The 20130-nt window shown below is 32.6% G+C and overlaps 2 protein-coding genes across 3 annotated transcripts; one reads left to right on the top strand and one right to left on the bottom strand.

Moving 5' to 3' along the window:
• Nucleotides 1-995: 995 nt before the first annotated feature.
• LOC129902510 (probable xyloglucan glycosyltransferase 12) lies at nt 996-4417 on the top strand. Its single transcript, XM_055977788.1, has 5 exons — nt 996-2127; nt 2228-2536; nt 2664-2954; nt 3049-3162; nt 3278-4417. Exons 1-5 carry the CDS (start codon nt 1336-1338, stop codon nt 3998-4000), a joined length of 2229 nt encoding a protein of 742 aa, XP_055833763.1. The 5' UTR covers nt 996-1335; the 3' UTR covers nt 4001-4417.
• Nucleotides 4418-14983: 10566 nt separating this feature from the next.
• On the bottom strand, nt 14984-19157 carry LOC129904011 (transcription factor bHLH74-like). Of its 2 annotated transcripts, none has more exons than XM_055979542.1 (9): nt 19120-19157; nt 17702-18308; nt 17005-17241; nt 16840-16905; nt 16691-16759; nt 16232-16303; nt 16003-16143; nt 15496-15577; nt 14984-15408 (listed from the first exon to the last, which is right to left on the bottom strand). In XM_055979542.1, the coding sequence occupies exons 1-9, from the start codon at nt 19140-19142 to the stop codon at nt 15386-15388; spliced, it is 1320 nt and encodes a 439-aa protein (XP_055835517.1). In that variant the 5' UTR covers nt 19143-19157; the 3' UTR covers nt 14984-15385. The 2 variants fall into 2 exon arrangements, with proteins under 2 accessions (XP_055835517.1, XP_055835518.1); XM_055979543.1 differs by lacking the exon at nt 19120-19157 and adding an exon at nt 18789-19037 and having other exon boundaries at nt 17702-18231.
• Between the last annotated feature and the right edge of the window lie 973 nt (nt 19158-20130).

Raw genomic sequence — 20130 nt, 5'->3', positions numbered from 1 at the left:
AGGAATGTCGAACGTGACCAAAAACAAGAAAACAAATACTACCAAAAGAAAAAAAACAATCCATTTTTCGTTTTTTTCTTCTTCTTTCCTTTTCTTTTATTCCTACAAAAAACATTATGAATTTATTACAGCTAATAAAAAAAAAAAACCTTAAATGCACATTATTTTTTCCCAGATCTTATGATCTCCCTAATCACCATGCCATTTCCAAATTAAAGATTGGATGATTAAATCGTAAGCCTTTTTTATCACATCCTCCTCCTATTTACATCTCTATTAAAACATTTGTTTTTATCGTTTACACTACCAAATATTCTTATTGTCAATGATCAAATTAAAGACAAAATCTTGAATCTTGATTTATTACCTTGTGGAATTCACACGGTGAAAAATTCCATCAAAGGAGGATTTGAAGCTTCATAAGATCTTTTACCATATCATTTTACCATTTGATTCTCTATTTATCTACAAATATATACACGTATTATATTATTATTATTATTATGAATATAATATCTCGTATTTCATTCTTCTTTCTGGGGGGGTTCTTTTCTTGATTCATTATTATAAAACACCATTAAGGAGTAGTAGGTAGAAAAGCACAATAGCCCACAAAGTTTCATGTCCGATTTAATTTTTGGGCCAATTTTTTTCTTTTATGTTCTTGGTCATGTGAAAGGGTGAAAAAAGGAGCAATAAAACCACTCTGGTAACTTTTTTTATTTATGAAAAAAAAAAGAGTGGTGGTATTGAAACAAAGAACAACGTGCTGTCAAATTTCCCTTTTTGAGATTTTTGATTTTTCAAAAATCAAAGACGTGTTGAGCTGTTACCATAACAACACTGTCATCTTTTTCTTTTATTACAAATTGTGAAGTTTTTTTTTTTCTGGGGGGTTTGCAAGCTGTAATCCAAAGGGCTGTTCTCTCTCCTGTGTACTGCTTTTTGTTTTTCAACTAAATCATATCATTATATTATAGTCTTTACCTATTCCCTTTTCACTCTTATTATATGGTCCTCTCTCTCTCTACATTCATTATACTATTTTGCAAAATTTCATATTCCCTTTATAAACCTCTCTGTGTGTGTGAGTGAGTGTGTGTATTTTTGTGTCTCTCTGTCTGTGTCTTCTTATCTCTTTCACTTTTTTTCAATTTCCTCTTCTCTTCTTGACTCTGCAATGAGTTCAAGAATTCTAAAATCCAAGACCCTTTAGTTTTTTTCATCTGGATTTGCTCGCATTGTGTTTATTTGAGCTGAAAAAAGGAGAAAGATTCAATCTTTACAACTTTTAGGGTGATTTTCCCATCTGGATCTGTTTCAAGAACCTAAACAATGGCACCATCTTTTAGCTGGTGGGGTAAAGAAACCCATAGGGGTACACCAGTAGTAGTAAAAATGGAGAATCCAAACAACTGGTCTATGGTTGAGCTTGAAGGACCATCAGAAGATGATTTCTTGTTACCAAACGAAGATGTTTCTTCAATGTCTCCTTACAAACGTGAAAAAGTAAGAAACAAGAATGCTAAACAGCTTACATGGGTTCTCCTTCTCAAGGCTCATAAAGCCGCAGGTTGTTTAACTTCTATAGCATCAGCATTGTTCAGCTTAGCCTCCGTCGTACGCCGCCGTGTAGCTTCCGGCAGGACTGATTCCACCGACAACAGCGCCACCGAGAACCCGGCTGTCAAGAACCGGTTTTATACTTGCATAAAGATCTTCCTTTGGTTGTCGGTAATCTTGTTAGGGTTTGAAATTGCTGCTTATTTCAAAGGCTGGCACTTCAGTGCTCCAGATCTTCAATTACAGTATTTGTACTCATTGGATTTTCACACATTTGCAAATCCATTAGCTGTGAAAAGTGTTTTTGATTCGTTTTACTCAAAATGGGTGTTGATTAGGGTGGAGTATCTTGCTCCCCCTCTTCAATTTTTAGCCAATGCTTGCATTGTCCTCTTTCTTATCCAAAGTGTGGATAGATTAGTACTATGTCTAGGGTGTTTTTGGGTTAAAATGAAGAAGATTAAGCCAGTAGCCAAACAGGGTGCAATGGATCTGGAGTCTGGTGATGGTAGTGGTTACTACCCCATGGTACTAGTTCAGATCCCCATGTGTAATGAAAAAGAGGTAAACTTTAGTAAAAAAAATTCGTCTTTCCAAGATTTTGTTTAATTGTGTATCAAGAACTCATAATTATGTTGTCGGTGGGAATTGTTGTTACTATCAGGTTTATCAGCAATCCATTGGTGCTGTGTGTTGTTTGGAGTGGCCTAAATCAAGATTGTTGATTCAAATTCTTGATGATTCTGATGATCCAACTACTCAGACATTGATCAATGAGGAGGTTCGTAAATGGCAGAAGGAAGGTGCAAATATCATATACAGGCATAGAGTGATCAGAGAAGGTTATAAAGCTGGAAATCTTAAGTCAGCTATGAATTGCTGTTATGTCAAAGACTATGAATTTGTTGCCATTTTCGATGCTGATTTCCAGCCTATGCCTGATTTTCTTAAAAGAACTGTGCCTTATTTCAAGGTATATTCGATTACCTTCATATGTGATAATTTCAAGTAATTGTTGTGTATGGTTTGTATTATATGCTATCACTTTAGTGTAGAATGTGCTTATGATGTGAGTGGTTTGTTTTGATTTTGAATTGTAGGATAATGAGGATATAGGATTGGTTCAAGCAAGATGGTCTTTTGTGAACAAGGATGAAAATCTACTTACAAGATTGCAACACATTAATTTGGCTTTTCATTTTGAAGTGGAGCAGCAGGTGAATGGTATTTTTCTGAACTTCTTTGGCTTTAATGGGACTGCTGGAGTATGGAGGATTAAGGCATTGGAAGAATCTGGTGGTTGGTTGGAGAGGACGACCGTTGAAGATATGGACATTGCAGTTCGAGCTCATCTCCATGGGTGGAAATTCATCTTTCTCAATGATGTAGAGGTAAATTCACTGCAAAACGCTTCGTTTTCGAGTATTCCTTTATTGGAAGTAGTTGTTTGTTTGGAGCCTAAAGAAGAATTTGTTGATACTTCAGTGCCAGTGTGAGTTACCGGAATCATATGAAGCATATAGGAAGCAACAACATAGGTGGCATTCGGGGCCAATGCAGTTGTTCCGTCTCTGTTTACCTGCCATCGTTAAATCAAAGGTAAATAATCAAAATTGGAATGCTTCCACTTTAGTGATATCCAATTCTGTTTGTTGAAGTTTAGCATTTTAGAATGTTGTGCCTAGCAATAATGATTGCAATTTGGTTGATGCAGATAAGCATTTGGAAGAAGGGCAATTTGATATTTCTTTTCTTCCTTCTGAGGAAGTTGATATTGCCATTTTATTCATTCACCCTGTTTTGCATAATCCTCCCGATGACAATGTTCATTCCTGAGGCGACGCTCCCATCATGGGTTGTCTGTTACATCCCTGCCACGATGTCATTCCTGAATATACTTCCAGCACCTAAATCTTTCCCTTTTATCGTGCCATACCTTCTATTCGAGAACACTATGTCAGTGACCAAGTTTAATGCCATGGTCTCAGGCCTCTTCCAACTCGGAAGTGCATACGAATGGGTAGTCACGAAGAAATCAGGACGTTCCTCTGAGGGCGATCTTGCCTCATTAGTTGAGGAGAAACCTAAACACCAGCGAGGTGCTTCGGAGGATTGGACAGTCACCAAGAAATCAGGGCGTTCCTCCGAGGGCGATCTTACCTCATTGGTCGATGGAAAACCAAAACACCAACGAGGTGTTTCAGTGCCTGATTTGGAGGAACTAAGGGAGGAAATGAAGGAGAAGGAGAAAAAGGCATCAAGGAAGAAGAAGCACAACAGAATATACACAAAAGAATTAGCTTTAGCTTTCTTGCTGTTGACAGCTTCACTTAGGAGCCTACTATCAGCACAAGGAATCCACTTTTACTTCTTGCTGTTTCAAGGTATATCATTCCTGCTCGTGGGCCTAGACTTGATCGGTGAGCAGGTTGATTAAATCTTCCGTAGCTTAGGGATAAATATTAGTTCAACTGAAAAAGTCAAGTTGGAAACTAGATGCTGAACCTGACCCCTCATTCATGTAAATGAGAAGAGCAAGCAGTGGGGGGAAATTGTGGAGAGTTCAGTGCACTTAATCGTCTCTCCGCGGACCATTTAAAACCTTTTAAGCTTTTTGCACTTGTTGACAAGATGAAGCAAAGTTACATTGGAGCAGATGGTTGAGCAAATGCAGCATCTTCGAATAGAGAAAACCATTAAGAATGGTGAATAGTGTTCATTTTAAGCCCCCTCCCACTCTGTCATGTAATTTCTTTATCTTCTGGATTCTTTTTTTCCTTTTTTTTTGGCTATATTCTTTTGTAAGAAGAATTTGTCTTTGAAACATTAAACACGGAATTTAGTGAAAGTTAAATAGTGTAGCAGCATGCAGCCTTTTTCTCACATAAATCTCCCTTGGTTCTTTTCTTGTTTGTAGAATCTCTCAGGAGGAGTATGTTGTAACCAAAAAATTGTACATTTTCTCACAACTATAAGAAGATGCAATAGGTTTTTTATGGGTGACTTTTTGCTCAACATCTGTTTAGCCTTTGAGCCTTGAAAACAACCACCAAACGACCAATTTATAGTGTCTTTTGAGCTGCCTCTTTCTGACATTGTTCCTCCAAAGTTCATGTTATGCTCTAATTTTTATCTGGTTTTTTGACATACACGCTTTGAGCTTTCTTTATTCCGGCAAATGTTTGTGATATGTTATATGGGTGAAATTAAGCTTCGATGAACAGAGCTACCCGACATATGCAATGGATGCATTGTCAAATGACGTGTTATTGTTCTAGTAGAAATAACAAATATTAATGAAACACTTTCTCCATTTATTTTTACTTGTCATATTTAGATTTGACACATTAATAAGAAAATAATAATTGACATGATTATTATATCACACTATTCTTATTAATTGATGTTTAGAATTAGGTCTTGAAAAATAATTTGAAGTATAAGTAATTAATATTAAGAGTAACACATGAAAAGAAATAATTGTTTTCTTGTGATATGTTAAAAATGATAAGTAAAAATAAAAATAAAATTTTAAAATATTGGACAATTAAAAGTGAACAAAGGGAGGAGTTTAATGTGTTGTTTGAAGGAAAGTCTATGCATTAGTGGTAAAATTGTTACTCAGAAATTAGAAGGCCACATATTTAAGCTGTGAAATCGTCTTTTACAAAAGGGAAAATGCCTCAAATATGCTTTCAAACTTTGAGAAAAGATTTATTTATGTCATTCGTTAAAAGTGGCTCATCTATGTCATATTACCATTTGAGAAAAGACTCATTTATGTCATTATTTTTTAACTTCGGTTTTGCAAAATATTAAAAGTTGTTTGGATAGTTTTTGCAAAATCGAAGTTAAAAATTAATGTCATAAATAAGCCTTTTATCAAACGACAATGACATAAATGAACCAAACTTTTAATAAATAACATAAATAAATCTTTTTCAAAATTCGATCGCATATTGGAGCTTTTTCCTTTTATAAAAAGATGCGATGAAATTGTACCAATAGACCTTTCGAGTCCGAAGCATGCAAACTAATTCAAACAAATTAAGTTGTTTGGCTTGGATTTCCAATAGTATTCCTAATAGAGAGAAATTTAAGAAGGAATGTGAGGCTCTACAATCCATTTGTCGTTTTTGTTACCTTATCTTTCGTCGGAGTTGGAAAAACACCGACAAAGAGTAGATTGAATACAGTCAACTCTGCATTCTCATTAACTTTTTTTTGTGTGTGTCTTTTAGTGAAATTGATTACAATAATTTATTTATTTTTTTAAAAAGAAATCCGTGATTTGAGACTCTTTTTCTAATTAGGGAAATAATTAATCACGCTGGTTATCGATGCAATAAATGCAAATTTCTGCGGATTAATTGGAAAGGAATTCATCTATTACTACTCCTCCTTCAGTCTCAAATCATCAGACGTGGAATCATGGTTTCTAAATTGTCTCAAATTATTTATAATTTTAAATTTTAAAATAAAATAATAATATTTTTTATTTTATTCTTAATAGTAAGTATTAATTTTGAAAAACTACAAACTCCTCAATCATAAAAAAGAAACAATATCTTAAGATATAAGTACAAATAAAATAACTAGTAAAAAGAAACCTCCTAATGAATATTTCTTAAAGAATGTGGAAAACCAACCACGACAATAATTAAAGACGGAGACGAAGGAATTATTATTGATTTTTTAATAAATTATTTATATATATTAAATAATAATTTTATATGCCAACTCCGCCACAAGACATTGTGCAAGGGAAGTTTTTGTAAAAAAATTGAATGTGTAGTAGTACTACGTTAAATGCAGCACGTTGTTCGAGTATTTTATTATTATTTTTAGATAATAAGCTTTTCATTATTTTTTAAAAGGTGGTCCCTTCTTTTTATTTTACTTGGCAGGCTTGTAATTCTCTTTAAAAATATATTTAGTAAATTAATTTTTTAGTTATGATTTAAAAGTTTAAGTTTCAGTACTTTATATAGTTGTTTAATGAGACGGAGGAAATATCTTCCTTGAATATTCGAACTATAAAAACTTAAACCTAAAGCTAGAAATGTCTACAATAGAAAGAAAGGCAGTTTAGCCACTAATTAATACATGGCTGTCCTTAACCTAATTTTTCTGCCATTACTCAATGCACTGGTTACAAGCTACAGTAAACAATTTCTATAAATTAATCTTGCACCATATTTATTGAATAAAACAAAGATGAAAACTAATGATTAACTATACCTTAGATTCTTTAATATGATAAGTAATGTTGGGTTTAATTGATAGTTTGAATGAGAAAATGAGGGGAAAAGAAGTGGAGGGAAAAATGATATGTTCTCTTTTGTTTTATTAAATAAGCTTTGGTCCCACATAGGTGGTGGAAAGGAAAAGTCTCCTACTTAAAAGTAGAAGCACTCTTTATGTTGCTAAAGGGTCAAGAAGACCCCTCGCGCCGTCGTCGTCGTCGCTCGCTCGGCTACGGCTTTGGTCAATTGATATGATTGATTGATAATCTTTTTGGACCAAATTTCCTTTAATTTTTAATTAATTAATATTATTTATTTAATTAATTAATTAAGTGAAATTTCTTTCCCGGATTAATTTAAAGATATTTTCCTCCGTTTTTTCAACGGATTTTTGAAAGGTTGCAACCTTGTCCGAAAAGTTGCAAACCTTTTCTCATCAGACAAATCTATTCCCAACAGGTACCTTTTCTTAAAAAGGTATAAACAGTCTATATATATATGTTAATCCTCAGAATGTTCAATATGAAATTTCTGAAATAACATCTTCTTCTTCTTTCTGCACTTCCTAAAACTCGTGTGATATACAACCTTCAAGTGGTTCGCAGTCACCAAAGATTTGCAATACCTCTACTTTGGTGAGTAAATCGTTCTATCCTAGGAGGAAATATTTCAAAACCTCGGGTACTGTGAGGGGAATAATTCCCTTAAGGACACACTGTGTATTCAGTGGGCTCGATTTTGTTCTGACAATAATTTTTTATATACTGTTATTATTTTCAGATTCACTCCAGATTCTGTTTTTATTACTTTCAGAAGTTATTGTTACTGTTTAATATTTTTTAATACAGTTTACTAACAAATAATTATTTTAATTTTTTTATTTTTAATAAAAACAACAAATAAAATGGACGGAGGGAATAAAATCTGGGACTTAGTTGAACAGTCCCTTGATTATAAGAAAACAAGAAGTGCCAATTGATTTTTTTTCCTTGAGCAAACAATACATTTCTCCTAACGAATTTATCAATGTCAATTACTCATTTTGAATAAATTTATGTGGTGGTGTTTTAATTTCAAAAGGTAAACGTTTATTTTTTTAATCACAATTTCTACATATGCCTCTTAATTGTTTTGAATTGAATGATGGATTATTCATGTAATTTATAATACTTTTCATATAAATTACTAATAATAATACTTTTTATATAAATTTCTAATGTGTAAATTCAATTTAGAAACTTAAACAAATCTATATCTCAGCACAATCAAATCTTGGACTTACTTGAACAGTCCCTTGGAAAGGTTTGTGTACAAGTAACCTTAGGCTACCTTAGAGAAAAAGGTGATGAAGTTATTTGCAAAAAAATTAATAATGCAATAATAATGGAAATCCAGTCAAAGGATCCATATGCAAAAATAGTTATGTAAAAGTAGAATTCTACTTCTATTCAGTTTTACTTAAATAGTTATGTAAAAGTAGAATTCTACTTCTATTCACTTTTACTTATTTGATATTTCAAATATATATATTTATCTTTGCTTATTACTTTTAATATATTAAAAAAAATTATATTATTATTTTTCTAAAACATGCAAACTCCAAAATGTACGAATAAAAGTAAACTAGAGTGAGCATGTAATTAATGAGTTTGTAGCTGGAGCGTGGAAGAGTATTAATTAAATATAAATTAGATGGAGGTCTTAATTAGTAGTGCACTCTCATGAATATCAACATGACTGCATTTAATATAAATATTAAAAGGAGGGGCCACATCAAATATTTATGTGGTGTTTGGTGTCACACGACCTACTGGCTTTTATGTGACTTGTTAACTACCCCATTTCTTCTCTTTTTTTCCCACAATATTTCTTGAGTATTTTATTTGTTTTTGTAAAAGAAAATTTTAAGCTTACCATTTGTCTTTATTAATAATGGTTGATCTAGATGATTGTTTGTTTGTTTTATTAGTTAACAAACTTCCCTGATATCCGTGAATTTGACACGTAAATAGTGACGTGCCTTTATTATACTATGGAGAATGTATATATCTTTGCTACATCAATTGCCAATTCATCACAACTTGCATGTTACTTGTTACGATTATTAATATATAGTTTTGCTAAAATATTCCGGACTCCAATGAACAACTTTTAACTCGAACTAATGTCACCATCGATCATTGTTCTGTTTAACCAGTGACCTTAATGTTTATTCTGTGAAGAAAAAAGAGAAGAAGAATTTTATGGAGTCTCTTCAACTTGTCAAATATATTCTTCCTTGTTCTTCTTGGTTACTAACTATATTGATGTCATTGAAATTCTTCAATTATTCTCCCGGTTAATATACAATAATAATAGTAATTATTCATTAATCACGATCTACATCAACAACAATAACATACTCAATATAGTCCCACAAAATGAAATTTGAAGATGGTAATATATGTGCAACCCTTACTCTTAGTTCAAAGGTAGAGAAACTAGTAGTATTTCTGATAGAACATCGGGTAAACTAGCAGATAGTAAAAGAATTAATATAATAGATAATGATAAAAACTAGCAGATAGTAATAGAATAATACTATAACAAGAGAATATAATAATCGAAGTATAAGAAATATCAAATAATAATAGAAATCGAAGGACAAGAAACTATAACAAAATAATATTACAAACAAAATAATACGATAATCGAAGTAAAAGAAACATCAGATTGTAACAAAAATTGAAGGATAAAAATTAAAAGAGTAATACTACGACTATTAGTATGGACAAATAGCAAGACAATGCACCGCTATATACTAATCTTTTGTCACAATCCGAATTCGGGTGTGATGGCACTCATCTCAACCCACCGAGACAAGTCAGCCAAATACCCAATGAAAAATAGATGCGGAAGAAAAAGAAATAAATCCAAATTTAACTTAACTGAAAATAAGTAAAACAAACTCAAACTCCTCCAAAATTAGTTGTCATGTGTACAAGCCACTAATACATTTCCGAAATATGAAAGAAAATACAGTCATAATGTCTTTGTCTCTAGAATAGGACTAAAACATATTAAAAGAGTAAGAGGTGTCTGCTAGATGGATGTAACAGCTACCTCAACACTCGGATGATAGCCTCGGAAGTAGTGGGAACACTAGGATATCAAGCAGGTTCGGGCTCACAACCTACACAAGTGTAGAAGCAAGGGGTGAGTACCAAACAACACGGTATTCAACAAGTGGATAACTAAAACTATGCCAAACTTAATAGATACAAGTACTCCTATCCTCCCAACCGAACCTCCTTAACTACAACATGCATAAAACCAGCCCAACTCTACACTTATACCATAACAACAACAATATAGTCCACGAATAATCATCAATAACCTCATCAATGAATCATATCAAGTTAAGTCAACATATACATAGCAATATAGGGGTAAACACAAACTCACAAATATCAGACAGGTGCAATGCAATGCAATGAAATGATGCATGTCTGTCCTATCGGTACACATCCGCTGAATCACAGTCCGAAACCCATGGGGGACATTTCTGTCCATGTAACCTGCCACGGAACGTGTGGCCCGTCCCCTCAACTTATATATCTTATCACGGAGCGTGTGGCCCGACCCCTTTATTTCATAATACCTGCCACGGAGCGTGTGGCCCGACCCCTTTGCTTCATATCATTTTTAGCCTCAACACAATATGTCAGAACCAATACAATCAATTCATGTTCATATAATTCACGATAACAACATGACAACAACACTAATTTTTTTTTCCTATCTCACATCAACATAGTCATTTCACATGTCCAAAATAAATCCATAATCACAACATATCAATTCCACCAGTACATGTCATTAGACCACCATTTTATACCCTTCATCTCCATTTTTAAGGCCAATCATACCGTCAGTAACCCAATCCAATTCTCATTATTCCCTAGTATACATGACAAGGAAATACAAGCATCTATAAGCTTAAACTGATGTTTAGAAATTCACTTGCCTTAATTAATCAAGCAATTACTTCGGGACTTGAGCCTTCCCTTTTTGTTGGGCCTCCAAATCAACGTAATCTAGTCAAATAAATAATCACAATAAGATTTTAAAATTAACAACACCCTTATTACCATATGTCTAGCCTAGACCCAAAAATTTAAGCAAATCCATAAACACATTCCTAATTTTGATGCCACTTAACATGTCAACTCTCATATTTTTCTGAATTTCAAAACTAGGGTTAAACCTCAATTCCCCCAATAACATAACTCTAATTATATTTGTGTAATACAATACCCTATTATTTAATTACTTATCTCAATATATCAGAACTTGAATTATAGTGATGATAATTATAAGAATGAATTAAAACATACTAATTGAAACTAAGGTGCAGGCGAGCACAACTGCAGCACGTGACCCAATCCATAACCTATATTCCTATAATAATCACTATGCAATCATCATATCACCATTAATTCATTTTTCTAACTATGCACTACATATAACAACTTACCTTATTAAACTATACGACCATGTTGGAAGGAAATTCTAACTTTCAAATCACCTAACATATACCATTAATAATTATCCTATGATTACTAACATGTACTACCTAACCCAGCAACGAATATTTAGGATCAAAAACAAAAGAGTTTAGCCAGTAACCTGAAGGAATTCGTCTCTCTTAGTTCTCGTTTTGCCGCCGAAGGTAATTCCCCTCGCCTTTTTTTTGTTTTTCAAAGCTCTTATGTATTAGAATTAGCAAATACCCCTAATTTATTTTAATATGATGATATAAGGGGTATAGGGTGTTAAATAAATTACCATTTTAACCCATTAATTAAATTAGTTCTTTAAAATCCCCCATCAACTAACTAACCGAAGATATCGAATAGTCCAAAATTCCAATTTAAATTTACAAAAAGGGTCTTCTATGAAAGGAGGAGGACTCGTTTTCAAAACTACCTAATGGGTCATTACATCTTTTACCTTAATATGTATTCTCCATAACCTCCTATTTAAGGTCATGTCTTCGATAAACTAATGAGATGATACGCCCAGTGGCGGAACCAGGATTTTAAATAAGGGGTTCAAAATCTAAATAAGTAGACACATGAGCTAGTCGAAGGGGGTTCGATATCTATTTTATATACATAAAAAATTATTTTAACCATGTATAAATAGTATAATTTTTCGCCGGAGGGGGAACCCCCTCGGCACAAGGTAGGTCCGCCCCTGGATACGCCATATTCTGTCTAATAATCACCTTTCCCCAATACATCTTTGATTCACCTCCTAAAACTATCCATAGTCAACCTCTTGTGCACCTCCGCATTGGTGCATCTCCTCATCACATTCTCGATCCATTCCAACCTCGATTCTTGCATCTTGTCCTCCACCAAAATCACTTTTATTTTATTTTGAATATTTTCATTTTTAATCGTATTCTCACTTAATCACTTTCATCTCCTAGAATAACATATTAATAAACTACAATTTAAGTATATTACCCTTCTTGATAACTTTTTTCATATTTCAAACGAATCTATGATAGTTTTATTAGAAATAAAATAGATTACTACGACAATAATTATTAAACATGATTGTAGCTTTGATCGATTTGTTTACTTGTCTTTTATCTCACGTGGAAGTTATCTTTTGCGAAATGATAGAAATTGACTAATGTCTAGACGAGCTCCAGTGGGAAGAAGGAAAAAAAAAACATAACACGTGTCTTGACAGGCATGTTAATTCTAACGTATCTGAATTTGTATCGTAAAAAATTATCATTAATTGTCTAATTTTATGTTGTCAATTATCAACGTATAGTTGACTTTCCTCTTTCCCGGCTTATGACCTGTTGCTCTTACCTGAGATAATAATTTCATCATTTAATACAAATAAAAAATAAAATAAAATAAATTTAAAATTTTAGTCTGAAATTATTATTTGTTGATCAAACAACAGGATAGTGCATGTATTATTCGAAAATGTAGTGTCGGAGAGCACCAGACGACATGTGTGTGTGGATGTAAAAATGTGGGGAATAAAAATAAGTTGAAAAAAGTAAATTTAAAAATGAAAATCATATTTTTTCCCTAAAAGAAGAGGTCGACATTTTGTGAGTAGTTTTTTTTTTTCTTTTCAAAAAGCTAGTCGATACAACATATAACCAAACAATAATTTTTTAAAAAATAATTGTAAAAGGAAAAAAGCTTTTTCTATAGACAAACGACTCCTTAATGGTAATTTTTTAAAAAGTACATAATATATATTGTGATAGTTTGGTGTTTCATAGAAAATACATGTATCCCTTTCTTTTAGGTGTATATTTTGACATGTCATTCTGTTCAATTGCTGTTGCACCATCGAACTAGGGTTTGTCAGGATTTTATGATAGCGTTGTATCATAAAGTGTATATGTCATGTATCTCATAAAATACGTATATGTGTCATACAGTGACATACAAGTGATTTTTGATTGTGGCTTGGGATGTTTTGATGATCATAGTCATCATACGATTAGTGTATCTCATAAAATATAAGTGTCATATAATGACATACAAGTGTATGTAATATGCATGTAAGTTGTTGGGCTGTGTGGAACATAAAGCTTCTGGGCTATTTGGTACTTAGGTTGGAAAGTTACTCTATTTAGTTTCAATATGTAATACTCATGGCAGCAAACAGGCCTAATTAGTTGTTAACTCAAAGTCCCATCTTTTTTGGCCACCAATTTCAGTTTACATGTGCATAGCCCAAGAGGTTTTACAGAAAAATCTATAGAGTTGACAGGGCATTTTATAAAAGGAAACTTACATAAATATAAGAAAATATTTACTATCTATAGCAATAATAAAAAAAAATCAGTGAACACTTATAATACATTTATAATACAGTTTTAATACATATTGCAGAGAACTATTTATAAAACATATATAATACAAGTTTTATAGATGGATAATACATTTATCACATATTTTAATAGACTTATAATACATTATGTCAGTTTCTTTTTACACAAACATAATATATATTTTAAAACACGTATAATACATTTATATTGTATGCATAATTCACTTTTAATACAAATGTATATTTATCATAATATTGCTATATATTGCTATAAATTGTAATAAATAAAAAATATCGCTAAAATCAATAATTAATTTTTAAAAACCACTCAATTTTTCCTTTATAAAAAGGATTGACCTTGAAATTGAGTAATCTTGATTTTTTGACCTCTCACCTCACCTCATGAGAAAAACTTCGAATTTAACAATTTTTGCCCATTCGGCAATACTTTTAACTTTTGATCTTGAAGTTTTACCCATAAAAGGATTATTCATGGTTTTTAGCTTTTTCTGGCCAAGTTTGATCAAGATGGGCTAAATAATGAATCATCTAATCCTTTTAATTCCTTTCAATTTTTCAATTAATTTGTTTGTTTTCTTATAATATATTTAAAAATTGAACAAAATTCATAAAATTCTTTATATTTGTTATAGCTATATATAACATATCAAACAAAAAAATGTATTGAAACACGTAGACAAGGTTTCACATGGGTCAAACTTAGCTATGCTTTTGGCCACAAATTTTTTCAAGAGTATTTGACTGTTTCAAAAAATATTATTTTGTACCCGTAAGTTCTAAAAATTATTTAAAATACACATAAATTTGTGTTATCATTTTATAATGAACATGTTCAGTTAAAAAAAGCTTATAACATAATTGACAACAATCAACAAAAAAAAAATAACTATGGACAAGAGCAATACATTAATCGAATTAAAAATAAATTGTTCTTTTTTTATTTTAATCTTGTTATTCAAACAATTCTTGTCCGGAGAAGGTAATAACAAACTATTATTTTATAAAATCTTTCCACATTGTACGAACAATGGCTTTCCAACAATAAATGATGGATGTTTTTATAAAATATAAAATTTTGAGGTAATTTTTAAAACTTTCCAAGTTTCGAAGTTCTAGTTTTTTCTAGAACTTGGAAACTTGGGATATTTGCCAAGTATATTTGCCAAGTAATGGCAAATTATATGACCAAACACTAGTTCCCAATTTTTTTTAATTTTTTCGAAAAATTATTTGAGGCCAAATGATACCTTAGACTACATACTTAATCACACCGTATTGAACTCGAGCTTTTCGACTAAGAAAAAGAAAACACTACTATATTGATGATCATTTCCGATATCACAACACTTTACAAGAAAATTACCAATGTTTTTTCTCTCAAAAATCCTCATAAAACTTAAAAACAAATTCTTACACTTGCACAAACATAATTGAAACAAGACATCTTACCCCAAATGATGTTTCTTGTTTTCAATGTACAGTCATTTCTTACCAATCTAACATAATCTCTTCTGCTAAAACTCGAAGAACACAAAATGAGTTAGGAGCCAATATCCTATACAACTCCAGAAAAAAAGTAAAGTAAATTTTCACTATATCTTCTGTCCAAATATGCAAAACAGATTTTGCAGTCAATTGGGGTAAATTGAATCTTCTGATCAGAGTAAAACATCACAAACATCTGTCCCAAAAAGAATCTACAGATCCAACTTTGACCGTCCTGCTTACATGAAATCAGTTTTAAACATAGGAAAAACAAAATGTTCTTTAAAATAAAAAAAGTGTATGTGTAGCTAAGGGGCATTACCATTTGGTCCCATATTGTTCATAGATGAAGTTGAATCAAATCCCATTTGAAGAAGGCTTTGGAGCTCATTATCCCATACATTCTGCGTGAAAAGAAGTAGGTTTTGATTTTTATGATTTCTTTGATGATGAGGAGAATATGCAACAAGGATGAAATGGTGTAGCGACATACGGTGAAGGGTGTTCAGTTATATAAATTATTATGCTAAATGTATAGGTCGAAGTTTATTTCTCATACATTTATATTAATTTTGAACACCCGTAACAGAATTCCCATCTTCGCCACTGCAAGGATGAGAAATGGAAAATACTCTCTTTGCATTTGGTATTTACACCAAACCATATCATATTAACTATATGAATCACATTATCAAACTAAAATTTGCATATCACATAACTATGGTTTAGTGATAAAAAAGGTATATGCAGAGTCATGTCTTGTATTTATTTGCTTGGTGGAAAATCAGATGCAAATAAGTTTTATCCGACGAGAGATCTTTGTTTATACCTGGGGCAAGGGGTGGAAGGGTGGTGTCGTTGTGGGGATACCAGGAAAACTTCCATGTGAAATTCCAGGAAAAGGAAGAGAGGAGCTTAGACCTGGACCAAGACCAAGAAGAGCTGCATTGCTAGTTTGCTGATGGAGCATCTACATTTAAGGATAAGGCAGATGAATTTTCAACTTCATAGTGAAAAATTGAATATAGATGATCATAGACACCATACTTAAAAATTACCTCTTTTGACAAAATACGATCAATATCAAAGTTCAGTTCCGGATTTACAGTAGCAAGTTTCATTGACAGGAACTGCAGCATCAATTCAGATCAATTCAGTATCAGTTTAATCAGTTCTTGAAAGCATGGAGTACTTATTCTAACTCAGGATGATCAAATTCTAACACATATCCTTAAGTCAAATTAATACTCATTTTTCACACATCTTACTGGATCCCCCTTAATCTGTTAGGCGAACTTACTATTCTCAAAATGAACCATTATCTCGCAAGATTCTACATCAGATGAAAAAAGATCATGCCAACAAAATAAGTTAAAGGAGCACCATTGGATTAATCCTACAGGATTTAGTTATGTCTATCTAAAATTGTGTTTCAATAGTAAATCAAGATTCGACAGGCACAGAAAATACAAAATTACGAACCAAGGCTATATTATACACAAACAAAGAATATTTACCTCAACTTGCTGTTGCAGCGATTGCACGTAGTTGATAATCTCATCAAGCATCACAGCTTTTCCAGTTATCTGTTGAAAACAAAATTATCAATTTTAACCACAAGTCACAAGTAACCAAGAAATTAAGCAACAATAAAGCCAGTAACTACCTTGTTGCAGCCTGGAACTAGTTCTTGAAGCAATCTCATCCTCTCACTGATCCTTTCTCTCCTCACCTGCCAGCCAGAAAGACTTTTAAGATTCATATATGTCTAGAAATGATAAACAACTTAGATTGAATTGAAACATTATCTTTTGGAGCCAGTAGGACTTACCCTTTCAGCAAGGCTGTGGCTGTTTGTGGCTTGCCCTCTTTTAGCCCTAATATGAACATAATTATCCTTTGGAGGTTCCCCACCATCAGAATCATCCTTAACTTGTTTACCTGCTTGCTTGCTCCTTAAATTATCACTAACATTCTGGTCTGTTTTGTGTCTTTTTCCACCATCTTGTTCTTTCGAACAGTCTGAACTATCCCTTGATGGAGCCCTCTGCAGCTCTCCTTCAGCATTCTACATTGAAGAAAGAACAAAAACTAAATGGACATTTTCTAGCAGCAACACCAATAATCAGAAAGACTTAAAAACAATAACAACATAACCAGTGTAATCCGACAAAGTGGGGCATGAGGAGGGTAGAACATTTGCAAACCTTACCCCTACCTCAGAGGTAAGAGGTAGAGACAGGTTGTTTCCAATAGACCTCCGCTCAACAAAAATAGTCCAATGCAATTCAGCGAAAGAAGTAACGGAAGTACATGAAACAATATATAATAATGGAAACAGCATATGGTAAAACATAAACTACAACAAAACAATATGATTATCGAGGTACAAGGAATCATCAGATAGTTACAGAAATTGAAGAACAAGAAACTCGAGGAGCAAAATTACAACTACTAATATGAATGAACAAGAAGACAAAGCATTGCTAACTACTAACAGGAAAGACTCAAAAAAGATGGCAATATACCTTGTTGGCATTGGATAAAGAATGATTTTCTGATATTTTCCTCTTCCCATTTGGTGAAACTTCCACAGCACCTTCACCAGAAATTTGGCACTCTCCTTCAGTGGAAATCCCTCTGTTCTTGACATGGTTCGCATAACAATTTGCCCCTCTTAGCTGTTCTTGTAAAGGAAAATTATTGACCAATTCTGAGTAACTTTCATTTCCAAAAGCTGCAATCTTTGGGACCATTTCAGCTAGATTTGAATCAGATGGATAATGAATAAAATGAGATGATGGATAAGGCAAATTGACAAACTCATTGTGACCAACAACTGAAGATCCTTTAAATCCTCCCTTCTGATTCAGTGAAAGAAGTGGATCCCAGCCAGAACCACTAAAAGGGTCAACATTAGGCATTGAATCTGCTCTATCCATCCCAGTAGAAGGGCAATTGAAGGAACCAGTTTCCTTAGTACCCATTTTCAAGAAAATACAAAGGCAGCAGAGAGGGAGAGGATCCACAAATATTGTTCTGAACTCAATTCGTGCACCTTCAAAAGGTAACAACACCAATGCAATGTTTATAACCAAAGCTAAGAGCTTGATTGCTATTTGACAGAAAGGAACTCTGTGCAAGAAAAATAAAAAAGAAAAGGTAAAGTGGGGTTTGACCAAAAAGAACTGGTAATATCTTGCAAGACTCAACAAGGAACAAAATAACTTGGCAGCTTTAAAGCAAAAGAAATCTCTCAATGCAGCATCCTATAGACATAAAATCTTTACCCCTTGTTTGTTTTCAAGAACCCTAGGATCAAGCCTAGTCTAATAAGAGGGAAAAAAAATAGTTAATTCCCAGAGACAAGAAAGTATGAAACTTTCAGAGCATAAAGTAGACAAATGAACAAGTAAAAAGCATTGGTGAAATAACAGCTCACACTAATGAAAAAGAAAGCAGATTCCTTTTGTTTACTATTAAAAACAGGCAGAGAGAAAGTTACAAGCTTCACATTAACCTTCACTATTCTTTTTATCTTCCAGCAAATTCAATATGGGGATGAGAATGGGGTGTTCAAGAAAGAAAGAAAAGGTTCTTGTTAGGGAAATATACCAATTGTCTCAGCTGAAGCTTAGAATCAAAAAAAACTCAAAGCCCCACAAGTATCAAGAAAAAGAATAGACTCCAACAAGACTTTTCATATATTCTGAAATATGTTAAGCAAAAAATGCCAATAAAAAGCACAAATTCCTAACCCCAATTATATAGCATGCAGTAGCCTAAATTGGGTTTTTGATAGTACCCCTTTTACAACACTTAAATTCACCAACTGGGGTACTTTCAAGAACTAGTAAAGAAGCAAACTTTATACTAATAATAGATCAAATTTATATTTAGAAAGAGAGAGCAATAAGTAATAAGAAGATAGTAAAAGGTATTTTACCTGCCCAAGCAAAATGGTGACATCTATGATTTTATAAAAGACATACTAACTACTGCCAACTGCTCTTACAGAAATGGTTGCTTAAATTATTACAGAACCTAATCCTTCCCCTTTTTTCCCCCATAATTTACTCCTTGTAATTTCCTTTCCTTTAAAATATTGTAAATACATACACTCATTCCTATACATTAATGCTTTTTAATATTTCCAATTAATAAATGACTTCATGTAACAATAAAGTTATTGTTATATGATCAGGTGGTCACATATTGAAAATAATTTGGATAATTCTTTTTTCTTTGAGATAGTTTTTAGAATTGAATAAGACTCAAGATTTATTTTTTTAATTGGTATCAAAGTAGGACCTATTTTAATTTATGATTTACTCACGTTGGATCCTCATATTAAATTGTCCACACATTAAATTTGCAGTCCGAGGCGTGAAGCAGGCTGTTGAGTCCCACATCGGAGATTTGGACAATTTTCCTCCGATTAAATTAAATTCAAAATCTATTTTTTTGACATATTTGCAAAAATATAGAATAAAACTGTATATCTAATCCTTTTCTCAAACCTCATATAATAAAAATTTAATGCACCAGACAACCCTTCTAAATGATTTCACATACTACATATTGGAGTGATTCTTGTTCTTCTCTTGAAGGCCAAGTTTGACATAACTTTTCTTTTTTTCCTAATTTTTAACTGACACATTTTGCCAACTGTTGTAGCAGACCTCTCTTTGCTGTTACACACTCATTTTTTTCTCTGAGTGCCAACTAACCTAACAATTCTTCTCCTCTTTCAGAAATAATCTTGTGCCTCTGTGGTCCATCAAAACTCCAATGAGTTCTACTGTTCATTTCTACTGTGTATTATGCATGTCATGGCCCACAAAATCACTTCTCAATTTTGATTGATGATGTATACTGTTGTACAGGCCTGCATTTCTTATTTGATGCTTTGTGTAAATAGCATTATGATATTCCCTACAAGAATAAATCTATCTTT

This window comes from Solanum dulcamara, chromosome 9 (assembly GCF_947179165.1).
Source record: "Solanum dulcamara chromosome 9, daSolDulc1.2, whole genome shotgun sequence".
Classification (NCBI taxonomy): domain Eukaryota; kingdom Viridiplantae; phylum Streptophyta; class Magnoliopsida; order Solanales; family Solanaceae; genus Solanum; species Solanum dulcamara.
Note: the sequence above shows the minus strand (reverse complement) of the source record. Positions and strands in the feature narration are given on the sequence as shown.

Coding starts and splice junctions, on each gene's coding strand:
- LOC129904011 (XM_055979542.1), bottom strand. CDS start 19,142: ATGTCACCATTTTGCTTGGGCAG. Junction 18,309..19,119: donor TCACCATTTTGCTTGGGCAG/GTAAAATACCTT, acceptor TTTCTTGCACAG/AGTTCCTTTCTGTCAAATAG. Junction 15,578..16,002: donor CCTTCCACCCCTTGCCCCAG/GTATAAACAAAG, acceptor CTTTTCACGCAG/AATGTATGGGATAATGAGCT.
- LOC129902510 (XM_055977788.1), top strand. CDS start 1,336: ATGGCACCATCTTTTAGCTGGTGGGGTAAAGAAACCCATAGGGGTACA. Junction 2,128..2,227: donor CCATGTGTAATGAAAAAGAG/GTAAACTTTAGT, acceptor TGTTACTATCAG/GTTTATCAGCAATCCATTGG. Junction 2,955..3,048: donor TCTTTCTCAATGATGTAGAG/GTAAATTCACTG, acceptor TTGATACTTCAG/TGCCAGTGTGAGTTACCGGA.